This window comes from Sinocyclocheilus grahami, unplaced genomic scaffold (genome assembly GCF_001515645.1).
Source record: "Sinocyclocheilus grahami isolate Dianchi unplaced genomic scaffold, SAMN03320097.WGS_v1.1 scaffold423.1, whole genome shotgun sequence".
NCBI classification, from domain to species: domain Eukaryota; kingdom Metazoa; phylum Chordata; class Actinopteri; order Cypriniformes; family Cyprinidae; genus Sinocyclocheilus; species Sinocyclocheilus grahami.
Window position 1 is genome coordinate 190,018 of NW_015505602.1, and position 12,947 is coordinate 202,964.

The 12,947-nt window shown below is 34.1% G+C and overlaps 2 protein-coding genes across 3 annotated transcripts in view; one reads left to right on the top strand and one right to left on the bottom strand.

Moving 5' to 3' along the window:
* Positions 1-9,476, bottom strand: part of LOC107551419 (cAMP-dependent protein kinase type II-beta regulatory subunit-like) — a 13,113-nt gene extending 3,637 nt beyond the window's left edge. Inside the window, exons 1-8 of one of the 2 annotated variants that reach the window (XM_016233007.1) lie at positions 9,089-9,476; positions 8,434-8,469; positions 3,581-3,633; positions 3,395-3,478; positions 1,861-1,967; positions 1,626-1,779; positions 547-648; positions 340-414 (exon numbers count right to left, since the gene is read on the bottom strand). In XM_016233007.1, coding sequence (XP_016088493.1) covers positions 340-414; positions 547-648; positions 1,626-1,779; positions 1,861-1,967; positions 3,395-3,478; positions 3,581-3,633; positions 8,434-8,469; positions 9,089-9,350 — 873 coding nt within the window. In that variant the 5' untranslated portion in view covers positions 9,351-9,476. Of the gene's footprint in view, positions 1-339; positions 415-546; positions 649-1,625; positions 1,780-1,860; positions 1,968-3,394; positions 3,634-8,433; positions 8,470-9,088 lie in introns of both variants that reach the window. The other variant, XM_016233006.1, reaches the window with a different exon arrangement.
* The window catches only part of LOC107551420 (coiled-coil domain-containing protein 34), a 17,669-nt gene continuing 10,391 nt past the window's right edge, over positions 5,670-12,947 (top strand). Inside the window, exon 1 of the mRNA XM_016233009.1 lies at positions 5,670-5,692. The gene's annotated coding sequence lies outside the window, so the exon portion shown is untranslated. The remainder of the gene's footprint in view (positions 5,693-12,947) is intronic.

Genomic DNA, 12,947 nt, shown 5'->3' on the forward strand with positions numbered 1-12,947 from the left:
ATATATATATACACACATATATTATGTAAACAAACTTTTATTTTGGATGCGATTAATCGTTTGACAGCACTATTGTATTAACATTATTATAAGAGATGAACCATTAATTCAAAGTTTTCAATTTTTTTTTGTAATAAAAAAAACAACTGTTACAAATTGTATAGAGTTTGTACTCCCAAATTGTACTCAATCTGATTAAATATATTAGTGCTGAGCATAACTATATGCTTAGGACTAATATAAACTAAAAATAAATGTCTAGGCCTTTACATTTCCAGGTTTTTCATGACTGTAGGAACCCATAATAATTACTTAAAAAATCTGTCAAAACTGTCTAACCTGAGCAATGATCTGTTCTCCACTGTTGTACACTTTAGTTGACAAGACATCAACAACTTTCATTCTCTCTGAAACCTGAAAACAAGAGACACATTTATTTATAAAATCAACAAGAGAACTGCACATGCAGACAAAAACTCACATCACAAAATGCAGATAGCATGTTGGTAGAAGTTGCAAGATGAATGCAAAAGTGTGTGTTCAAACCTCCAGTGACGTGAGCAGAGGAAGAGTCCCGATGAAAGCCTCGTACATTTTTCTTTTCTTTGCGTTGTTCTTTAAGAGGATCCTTCTGAATGTCAACCGATCCTAGAGACATTTACGCAAAAAAATAATAAAATAATATTTTACACTCAAGAGAGATTGAATCTTTAAAGTCATATAATCTCAGTATTTTCTATGAAAATCAGAGGGCGCTCTAACACAAACAATATATGAGATGCTCTTGGAGAAATAAACAAGATATATAGCATCTAATTTTACTGTGAACTTAAATACCAGGTTGTTTTTTGCTGAAACCAGTTTAGAAAATGATGCGTTGAATTCATGCAACTGCAAAATCATTCATATATATATATATATATATATATATATATATTTTTTTTTTTTTTGGGGGGGGGGGGGGTTTTCCCAGAAAAAAGGGGGGGGGTGGGGTTTCCTCAGAAGAAAGAGTCGTAGGACTTTGGACCGTTATGGGTGAGTAAATGATTGTGATATTTTAGATTTATTTTTGTTATTACTAGTATAGTTTGTTAATATTTTGAATTGTTTTATTTTTATTATTTATGTTTTCATTATAGTTAAAATTGTTGTGTTATTGTCTTTTATTTCCTTTATTACTTTCAAATATTAGTTTTAATTATTTTAGTACTTTAAACGTAAATGAGAAATGTCGCCTTGGCAAGTAGCTGAAATAATGCATAAAAAAAAATTCTCAGTTAATGTTTTTTATTTCACAATTTTTTTTTTTATGGTTTTAATTATGAAAGCTCATTTCTGCCACAAAATTTAAAAAAAAATAATAATAGGTAATTGCGACTCTCTCGCATTCTAACTTTTTTTTTTCTGAGTTTATATCTCACAATTCAGTTGTTTGTTTTCTCAGAACTGCGAGATATACGTAAGGTCAGAATTGTGAGAAAGTAAGTCATGAGATTCTAACTTTCAGAATCGAGAGATACAAAGTCACATCCACCTTTTTTTTTATTTTTTTTTTTAAATAATCCGGGGAGGAAACTGGCTTCCATAGTTAATAATCATGGTGAATGATGACAGAAATGACTCACGAGGCACCACAGGGCTCCAGGTGAGGTAGCGATGATGGTGGCGGCCCTCGGCGTGTTGTACATGAGGGCCAGCTCTCCAAAACTCCCACGGTTGTCATAAGAGCCCACCGTCCGTGTGGTGCCGTCCGCTTTCAACATGATGTCAAACGTTCCTCTGCGCAAGAAACACAACAAGATATCGACGTCTGAGAGGTTTAAACACCAGCGTCGAGATCCAAAGATGAATCCGTTATACCTCTCAATGACGTAGAAGTTGTCGCCATCGTCGTCTTGATCGATGATGTGCTCTCCGGTCACCACTACCTTCTCAAATATGGCATCCAAGACTTGTGACATCTGCTCCTGTTGGTTTGGAGGGCAAAATATGAGCCTTTCTTGTCTTAAAGGGGAGAGTTCAGCTAAAATGTATTTTTATTTCTTCTGTCAAATGTAAAAGGAGATTTCAGGTAAATAACTGCACACATTTGGGTTTGTTCCCTGTGTTATTATAGTAAACTAAAACCATAAAAAAATATTACTTGAAACAGAATACATTTAACTGAAAAAAAAATACTAAAATAAAAATTAATAAATTTTAATAAAGAGTTATGTTTAAATAAAGTAAAATGACAAACTTTAACAAATTAAAATGAAAATAAAATATAAAAAACAAATTTTAACTTAATTACTCTATTAGTGTCTCAAATTATAAATAATTATAACTACAACTAAAACTTAAAAAAATGTTTTATTTGAAATAAAGTTGGAATAAAATATAAGTATTAAAAAATGACAAATGCTGCCTTGGCTGCTAACTTAAATAAAAACGAAACTAAAACTGATATAACACTGACATAAAAATAATATAAACGTAAACTTTAATATTAAACAAAAGAAGGAAGAAAAAACTCATAAAAATGACAAAAGCACATAACAAAGCTACTACAAATTCAAACTGAAACTGGCCTAAATAGTAATATTAAAAAAAAAACTTTTTAACATTTAAAATGGAACCTGAAAATATGCAAATAAAAACTAATTCAAAAATATTAATAAAAACTTTAAAATAACACCGGTTTGGAAGAACATTAAAAATATATACTGTACATATAAAATCTGGAACATTACAATGACAATATTTTTTGTATTTTTATAGAATTGTTAAATTTTTTTTAGCATTTTTGTTTTTTTTCAGTAGCCTCTAGCACAGGAACTAAACAAACCATCGATGTTAATCTTAATGGTTGCCTGAAAACAAATAAGCTAAAACTTGCATTTTATTCTCTCAGAAACGGTTGATAATCTTACCTGGTCCAGGTTTTTGAACAGTAGGATGTCTTTGCAGGCTTCCTGTAGCCTCTGTCTCTGCTCGTCTGTTTTGGGGTGAGTGACCTGAAGGCACAGCAAAGCATGATGGGATACCGTGCAGCAGATGCCACAGAAATGCATAAAAGAGGAGGGACTCTCTGTCGCAGTTCTCGAATTTAAAATGGAACCTGAAAATATGCAAATAAAAACTAATTCAAAAATATTAATAAAAACTTTAAAATAACACCGGTTTGGAAGAACATTAAAAATATATACTGTACATATAAAATCTGGAACATTACAATGACAATATTTTTTGTATTTTTATAGAATTGTTAAAATTTTTTTAGCATTTTTGTTTTTTTTCAGTAGCCTCTAGCACAGGAACTAAACAAACCATCGATGTTAATCTTAATGGTTGCCTGAAAACAAATAAGCTAAAACTTGCATTTTATTCTCTCAGAAACGGTTGATAATCTTACCTGGTCCAGGTTTTTGAACAGTAGGATGTCTTTGCAGGCTTCCTGTAGCCTCTGTCTCTGCTCGTCTGTTTTGGGGTGAGTGACCTGAAGGCACAGCAAAGCATGATGGGATACCGTGCAGCAGATGCCACAGAAATGCATAAAAGAGGAGGGACTCTCTGTCGCAGTTCTCGAGAGACCACTCACCCTGGGTTCTCTCTCCTCTTCATCCTCATCAGGGTTGTACGCCTCCGCACAAACTGTCCCGAGACCAATGAATTCAGTAAATCGGAAGCAGGATTAGAGTCGAACACAAATAAAACCAACCTGTCTAGACAACGCATTACTGCGCAATTAAAATACAGCGCTTTGTGCAACCTGTTAAAATAAAAACAAGCCATTTTATCAGCATCTGAATCTTAATGTCTACTTTCAAACACTGTTCTATTGGATTCAATAATAACTTATTGAAGTCTAAGTGGACGTCCATGACATGCGGAGTCCCACAAGGCTCAATTCTTGCACCGCTCTTGTTTAGCCTGTATATGCTTCCACTAAGTCAAATAATGAGAAGGAACCAAATCGCCTATCACAGCAATGCAGATGATACCCTGATTTACCTAGCCTTATCTCCAAATGACTACAGCCCCACTGACTCCCTCTGCCAATGCATTGACGAAATTAACAGTTGGATGTGCGAGAACTTTCTTCAGTTAAACAACTTTAAATCATTTTCAAATTCCTTGTTTTATTGTTGTGATTTTATTTATTTTTTCTTTTCTTTTATGTAAAGCACTTTACCATTACCATTGTGTATGAAATGTGCTATACAAATAAACTTGCCTTGCCTTGGATTGTTTAAATGGTTCATTTTCAAATTCCTTGTTTTATTGTTGTGATTTTTTTTCTTTTTCTTTTCTTTTATGTAAAGCACTTTACCATTACCATTGTGTATGAAATGTGCTATACAAATAAACTTGCCTTGCCTTGGATTGTTTAAATGGTTAAAAACACATACAATTACAATACTCATCCTTAGGTTGTTCCAGACCTTTATGACTTTTTTAATTTTTTAGTGAAACATAAAAGGAGATGATTAGTAGATTGTCCAAGCTACTCTTTTACAAACTTGAAAATATAGTGTCAATTTAAGAGCTATAAAAGAAGGGTTTTCAGTGAATAATAACTTAAATTTGGGTCTAATCAAATCAAATCTAAAATTAGAAATGTTGCTTTAACTGCTAACTGTAATAAGTAAAAATTAATTATAAATATAAAATAACCTAAACACTTAATATAAAAAAAAACTAAATTACAAAAAATGAAGACGAATAAATTGAACCTAAAAATTAAGATTAAAACTGACATTAAATAAATGAAACCTAAATAATAATATTTAAAATAATGAAATGACAAAAGCACATACAATTCTAAAAATGAAAACTAAAACTGTAATAAAAATAAATTAAACCCAAATAGTAATATTCTAAAAAATATATATATAAGTAACATGACAAAAGCTGAAATGAAAAAACAACTGAAAATGAAAAAAATTTTTTGTAAATTGAACCTAATGGTAAAGAAATGACAAAAGCACATACAATTCTAAAAATGAAAACTAAAACTGTAATAAAAATAAATTAAACCCAAATAGTAATATTCTAAAAAATATATATATAAGTAACATGACAAAAGCTGAAATGAAAAAACAACTGAAAATGAAAAAAATTTTTTTTAAATTGAACCTAATGGTAAAGAAATGACAAAAGCACAAAACAAAATTACTAAAAATGAAACTGAAATATAAACATAAATAATAATATTGAAAATGAAATGATAAAAGCACATAAAAAATGTATACTAAAACTGAAATAATAATAAATTTATCCTAAATGGTTATATTTACAAAAATGCTAATAACAAAAGCACAAAACAAATTACACAAAAAGAAAACTAAAACTGACATAAATTACACCTAAATTGTAATATTTAACAGAAAACAAATGACAAAACACTTACAATTCCTAAAAATAGAAACTAAAACTGGAATAAATATAAATTAAACCTAAACAGTAGTTTAAAAAAAACTAATAAAATTACAAAAGCACATAACAAAAATACAAAAGATTAACCTAAAATTAAAAAAACAGAAAATATCAAATTAAAGCTACTTCAAGATGATAATCAATACAGTTCAAGAGTTGTATAAGCTACTTTTATCTTGCTTTATTTCATTGTATGGAAAACAGAAGCTCAGATGATCTCCTTTTATGTTCTACAGGAGAAAGAACGTCATCCGGGTTTCAAAACAACACGAGGGTGAGTGAATGTGTAAACTTTCATTTTTCGATGAACTATTCGAGAAATGTTTGCGGGAAATCTGTTCCAAGCGCTTGCAGCGCTGCTCTCTGCCTGTGTTACGCATGCAGCGAGAGAGATGAGAGGATCGGCTGCTCTCCTCTCCCACACGCCTCCACTATTCCTGCTATAAATACCAGCGCAGAGATGACAAGACCAGGACTCCACCGTCTCGATCCATACTCCACTCGCAGACCTGAAGTACAGGAACTGTCTAGACTGATCTAGCTCACAGCTCTAGACTGTTTACATCAATCCGGGGCCTGTTTCACAACATTTGGTCCTTAATTTCAAGTATTCAGCTCATCTGATCTGCTACAAAAATCACAGAAATTGTGTTTTGTCTACGTTTCTCTATGTACAGCATTCACTATCATTCAAAAGATTGGGGTTGGTAAGATTTTTTTTTAAACTCTCTTAGAGTTTTAGACTCTTATGCTTACCAGGGCTCCATTTATTTGACCAAATATACAGTAAAAACGGTAATATCATGAAATATATATTTTAAATTTGAATATATTGTGATGCAAAGCTGAATTTTCAGCATCATTACTCCAGTCTTCAGTGTCACATGATCTTCAGAAATCATTCTAATTTGCTGCTCAAGAAACATTTCTGATTATTATCAATGTTGAAAACACTCATATTTTTGTGGAAGCCATGATACATTTTTTCAGGATTCTTTCATGAATGGAAAGTAAAAAAAAACCAGCATTTATTTGAAATAGAAATCTTTCGTAACAATACGTCTTCACTATCAATTTTTTATCAATTTAATGCGTCCTTTCCAAATGAAAGTATTAATTTCTTTAAAAAAAAATACCTTACTGACCCCGAACGTTTAGTGCAAGTCTACATTTTATGTCATTCTTGATCACATCTGGTCTGATCTGAGCGGAGTTCAAACCTGACATGAAATAAACCAGATGGGGAACAACGTTTAACACTGAGTTTATAGAAGCCTTTTTCCATTACAATAAAGTGCCTGACAGATATATGTTCGGGACAATTTATCTACAGTATCACATCAATATAAGGACTGAATATGCTCCTCTTCCTGACACTATAAACTCATTTCTTTTTAATTGACCACCAAACTTCTACTTTTCCCCATTACTATCAGACTTCATTTCCTATTTCAGTCCGGTCTGTCAGCACAACACATTAAAATCCCTCCATCCGTCCTCACTTGTGGTTTCTAGCGATCCACGAGAGACAGAACTTCACAGCATCTAAAACACTTTATTTCTGCAAACAAAGCTGATCTGCCATTAGCCAATTAAACCATTAGCTCTCTCATTCACTCAGTGAGAGCAGTAAAGGAGTAAATGATATGTTAACAAGACAAAAGGCACTACAAGCACAAATGCAAGGTCATTAACCAGAACCAGATGTTCAGTAAGATGGGGATTTGAAGCAAACTGCCTAGAAGTTAAAGAAATGGTTCACCCAAAAAGGAACAATTTGCTGAGAATGTACTCACGCTTAGGCCTTTCAAGATGTAGATGAGTTTGTTTCTTCGTCAGGTTTGGAGAAATGTAGCAGTACATCTCTTGTTCACCAATGGATGTGAATGGGTGCCGTCAGAATGAGAGTCCAAACAGCTGATAAAAACATCACAATAATCCACACCACTCCAGTCCATCAGTTAACATCTAGTGAAGCCAAAAGCTGTGTGTTTGTAAGAAACAAATCCATCATTAAGGCATTTTAACTTTAAACCATCACTTCTGGTCAAAATACAAGTCTATAATTCAAAATAACGCTTCCTGCAGTGAAAAAGTCCATCTTCTGTTGTCCTCTCACATTAAAATCACACAACATATTTGTGTAAAACAGTGTTGGACTGTTTTCTCTTGTAAACGGTGCTTGATCTGTGCAGATTTCGCTCCTGATTCAGACGAGACGACTTTTTTACTGGAGAAAACAATATTATGGATTATGGACTCGTATTTTCCCCGGAAGCAACGGTTTGAAGTTAAAAACATCTTAATGATGGATTTGTTTCTTACAAACACACAGCTTTTCTCTTCACAAGACATTAACTGATGGACTGGAGTGGTGTGGATCACTTGTGATGTTTTTATCAGCTGTTTGGACTCTCATTCTGACGGCACCCATTCACTGCAGAGGATCCATTGGTTGAGCAAGTGATGCAATGCTACATTTCTCCAAATCTGATGAAGAAACAAACCCGTCTACATCTTGGATGGCCTGAGGCTGAGTACATTTTCAGCAATTTTATATTTTGGCTGAACTTTTCTTTTTGTTCTCTTTGGCCACAAAATCAGGTTCAACAATAAATTACTAGTATGTAAGAAACCATATAAATCTTCATAGAAAGCACTTATGCAGATGTGATGAATGCACCGGATTGAATTTACTCAATTTTGTTTAGTTTTTCTTTTCAGGAACCCGATAATGAATTCAGATGCACCTGAAAATATAAAAAGGTACAAAAGCTGTCACAGGGGCGGTACCTTTTCAAAAGGCACACCTTTGTACCCGACGAGTCCATATTAGTACCTAACGTGTACATATTAGTACTTAAAAGGTACAAAAGTGTGCCTTTTGAAAAGGTACCGCCCCAGTGACAACTTTTGTACCTTTTTTTTCTGAGAGTGTAGGAGTTGGTAATCATATTACTGAAACCGACTCCTTTACTACTCGTGAACTGCATTGCCGGAAATCGACAAACTCACCAGAAGCTCTCCGGACAAATCTGTTGATAACCGGAGCTGAAAGGAAAGAAAGAAAAATTACTCATAATGCATTACAATAAAATGGAATATTAATGCCTATAAAATATTCAATTCAAAATGCCACAGTATTGGCCTAATGGATCCGTTCTCTCTCAGGAATAATCTTTCTTCCTGACCAAAATCAAAACGTTTGCCTCATAATTGATACTCCCTCTGAATGACACACACTTCATCATCATCACATCTTCATGGAAATACAAAGCATTTGCATGCAAAAAAAAAAACAATACAGGAAAAGGCCTAGTGCTAATATTTTGTCCTAATGCACACACGGCCTTGTATACTTTTTTTTATGAATAAAGACCAGAGCTTCTATAAGAAATGCAATTAAATTAGAACATTTAGATGACAACAGCGGGAAGTGCAATAACAAAAATATCATTTAAAGCCATTTAAGCTTGGTCTTTTGTTCCAACCCCCATCTGCAGTGAGCTGACCACTCAATTTTTGACGGAAAAAAATGAACCAGTGAACAAAAGACCAGGATTGTTGTGCATCCATTATGAAGGATGTCTGTATAAACGGTGATCTAGCTGATGTGATGGACGCATCGCAATGAATGCAGGAAGAACGCACGCACGCACGAATGCATTACCTACGAATTCTTCTTCATCGTCCTCGTCCTCTCCGTTTTCGGAGTCGATCTGCATGGCCTCCTCGATGAAGTTGACGGCTTTCCCCGCTCGCGCGGCTGAGTTGTGCTCATTGCCGAACGCGCCGCCGCGGCTCTCGTTCTCCTTGAGACGCGTGAAGTACTGCAGCGCGAACTCCAGCAGGTCCCCCGGCTGGTTCCTGAGGACCTCCACGGTAAAGCTCTGCAGAAGCTCCGTCAAGCCCTCGGGGATTTCTATACTCATTTCCCGACGGTGAAATGTGCGCAAAATTCGGCCCGATCTTGCGCGTAACGTTAACAGCAGTCGGTCCCGTTTCGCCGCGTCAGCTGAGGAGAATGATGCGCAAACGCGTCAGAGGCAACGCGACGGATTTCTCACTATTCCTCCATCTGCGTCTGTTTTCTCTCTTTTTTTGTTGCGCTGCTGGCTACAGGATAGCCGCGCATGTGATGCGGGAAACCATGGCAACCGGCAACCTGGGGTTTGCGCAGGAGGAACGCGGACGCGACGCGACGAGCTAGAACGCAACGCGAGCTCTTAAATAATCACTGCGATTGCACCAGGGTATTATGACGTTTTGGGACACGTACTATGGTATTACTATAGTATTATTTGAACTCGCTACATTGGAGTGCATGTAAATATGGCACAGGACTATGTGAATATGGAAATCATTCAGGACAATGGTAAGGAATACCGGGGCTAGTTGTCACACCTTTTTCCTCATTTAAATATATTTCTCAAGATTTATTGAAAGTCAACTTAAGTAGGCTACAGAAACAAACTTGACTACTAAAAATAAATTGAATTACAAAATGGAAAAGGCAACAAAAAATATCAAAACCCTCATTTTGCCCATGGTATTACTATAGTATTCATTGAAATCGCTACATTGGAGTGTAACTTTATGTAAATATGGCACAGGACTATGTGAATATGGAAATCATTCAGGACAATGGTAGGGAAGACCGGGGCTAGTTGTCACATATTTTTTTTTCGCGTTTAAATATATTTCTCAAGATTTATTTAGTCACCTTAAGCTACATAAACAAACTTGACTACTAAAATAAATAAATAAATAAAAATAAATTGAACATAAGTTTTAGAAGTTAGAAAGAGCTTTATTACCAAGTTACACACAGGAGCTTCCAGTGCAGAAGAAAGTATGGACATACATGAAAGTATAAGACTTAATATAAGAAAAACAGAAAATTAAATACAGACGTAGAAGTGTAGAAAAAAGTTTTAATTGTTTAAATGAATGTACAGACATGTTATTAACAAGTGTGCAGTTTACGATGTATACATTTCGAATTCTATGTATATGTCAGTTATGACAGAAAATAAATTATGAAATTACAAAATGGAAAAGGTGAAAAATCAATCAAACCCTCATTTTGTCCATCGGAAACTTAAATAAAATAATTTAATATAAAATATATATTTTTATAAATATTATATAAACTAAAGTGACAATAAACAGTATGTATGTGTATATAAATACTATATAAAATTATGATATAGTATGAATCTACCCCAGCCTGACTTTTATGAAAAATGATAACTAGCCCCGGTCTCCTCTAATATATACAGTAACCATCTCTGTACATAAAACTGCATCATATAATACAGATTCAAGACAATGCAGAAGATGATATGAGGCAAAACGTTGTATATTCATTTGAGCCTCTTCAAAGTGACGCTTTCAAAAATAATTAAGTTAATGGATAAACAGACACCTCAGGCAGAATTAGACTAAATGGGCTGCTGGTTAATCCTATTTTGACTACAAATATGAGCTGATTATGTTGAGATTATTAAGCATGAATACATTTTAAAATTGGAGAGTATCAGAGTTTGACCTTCTGGGAACAATGAGATTGTTGTTATATAAAGGTGCGAGGCCTGAGTAGAGTAGAGTAGAGTAGAGTAGAGTAGAGTAGGGTAGAGTAGAGTAGAGTAGGGTAGGGTAGAGTAGAGTAGGGTAGGGTAGAGTAGGGTAGAGTAGAGTAGAGTAGGAGAACAGAATATTAAAATAACTTTTGGGAAACAAAAGAATGTGATGGAGACTTTGATATTAATGACAGTCAGAGCACAAAAATCACGGCAACCTTTTTACACTGCCCTCAGCAGTGAAATATTTCAGTATTGTAAGTCACATTTAAAAAAAATAAAGATATGTTGTATTTTTGATAATCAACTGTACAGCTAACATCTAGAATGCCATCTGCTGGTCACTGGGTGGACGGACACTCACAAATAGAATCAGATAAGAGCCAAGGTGCCAACAAAGAGCAAAAGGTGTCAAAAAAGAGCAGTCTTATTAAATGTAGATCATTTTTAAAGACGATCATTTCACATTGACATTATTTCAACAATAAAACAGAAGAAGCTATTATATTTATAAATAAGGGAACTATTTCCTTAAATGTCTTACCAATGTTTCCTTCTTTACTGGAGCTGTTAAGCACAAAGAAAATTAAGTAAATAAACAGATCATTCAATATTATATGAATCTACTTATATTTAATTATTGATCAGTTATTATTGAGGATGTATTCTTTTAAATTTGTAAACAATAATGCCTATAATCTTTCACTGATCATGGCTTTTGAAAGGTTAAAAACTCGACATTCATTTCACCTCTGAAACATCAAGATTACAGTTTTTATCCAGCAGTTTTGCAAAAACACTATCTTTGAAATTAAAAATGGCAAAGTTCAGCTAGTGCAAAGGGCATGGGTTTGATTTTGGCATTAGTGGGGACATAATGGCAGACAACAATTGTTTGATCAAAATTACTGCGAGGGACAATCTAGTAGTCGATGGATATTGGTATAGGGACACGTCATAGCGTCTCTACTAAATTCTAAGCCTTTGAAAATCATAACAAGCGATGTCTGACTTTGGAAATTTTTCTTTGGATTGTTTGACTACTTGAAAGAGAATATAGGAAAATATAACATAATTCATTTGTGTTTCCTACTAGCTAGATTTCACATAAATAAACAAAAATCTGGTTCTAAACCTCTCTTTTCTTTATTTAAAGTTGATCTAGACAAGTACATGGAAACTATCCAAAGTTCTGTTAATCCTGAAGCAGTCAAAGCTGCATCTCTATATTCATCCTATGTGTCATTTTAAGATAAAAACATGGTTACTATAGTAAAACAATGGTAACCACAAATTAACCAAGGTTTTGCTACAGTTTAACCATGGTATTTGTAGTAAAACTCGTTATGCAAAAAAAAAAAAAAACCATGGTTACTATACTTTAGCCTATAATAAAACCATGGTTAAAAGTGATTTGTATTTACTCCGAAGTCCCGATACATGCTTGGAGGTCCCGATCTGAATCAAAAGATTCCCGAACCATCATTTTAGATCATTCAATTTGCGAAATTATTTGCGAATCCGCTCCGAAGTTCTGATCTGAATCAAATGATTCAGAATCAGAATCAGAATGAGCTTTATTGCCAGGTATGTTTACACATACGAGGAATTTGTTTTCGTGACAGAAGCTTCCACAGTGTAACAGAATGACAGTGACGGAACAAAAAACACAGAACAAGTAAATAAGGAATAAAAATATACAAATCGACAATTGTATGTACAGGTATATTATGTGCAAATTGAAATGTAGACTGAGCGTGTGTGTTAGATAAATAAGTGTATGAGTGAATAAATAGTGTGTGTTCCACAGTTATTGTCAAGTGTTCATGAGATGGATGGCCTGAGGGAAGAAATTGTTCCAGTGTCTGGTCGTTCTGGAGCTCAGAGCTCTGTAGCGTCGACCAGATGGAAACAGTTCAAAGAGGGAGTGTGCTGGATGTGAGGGGT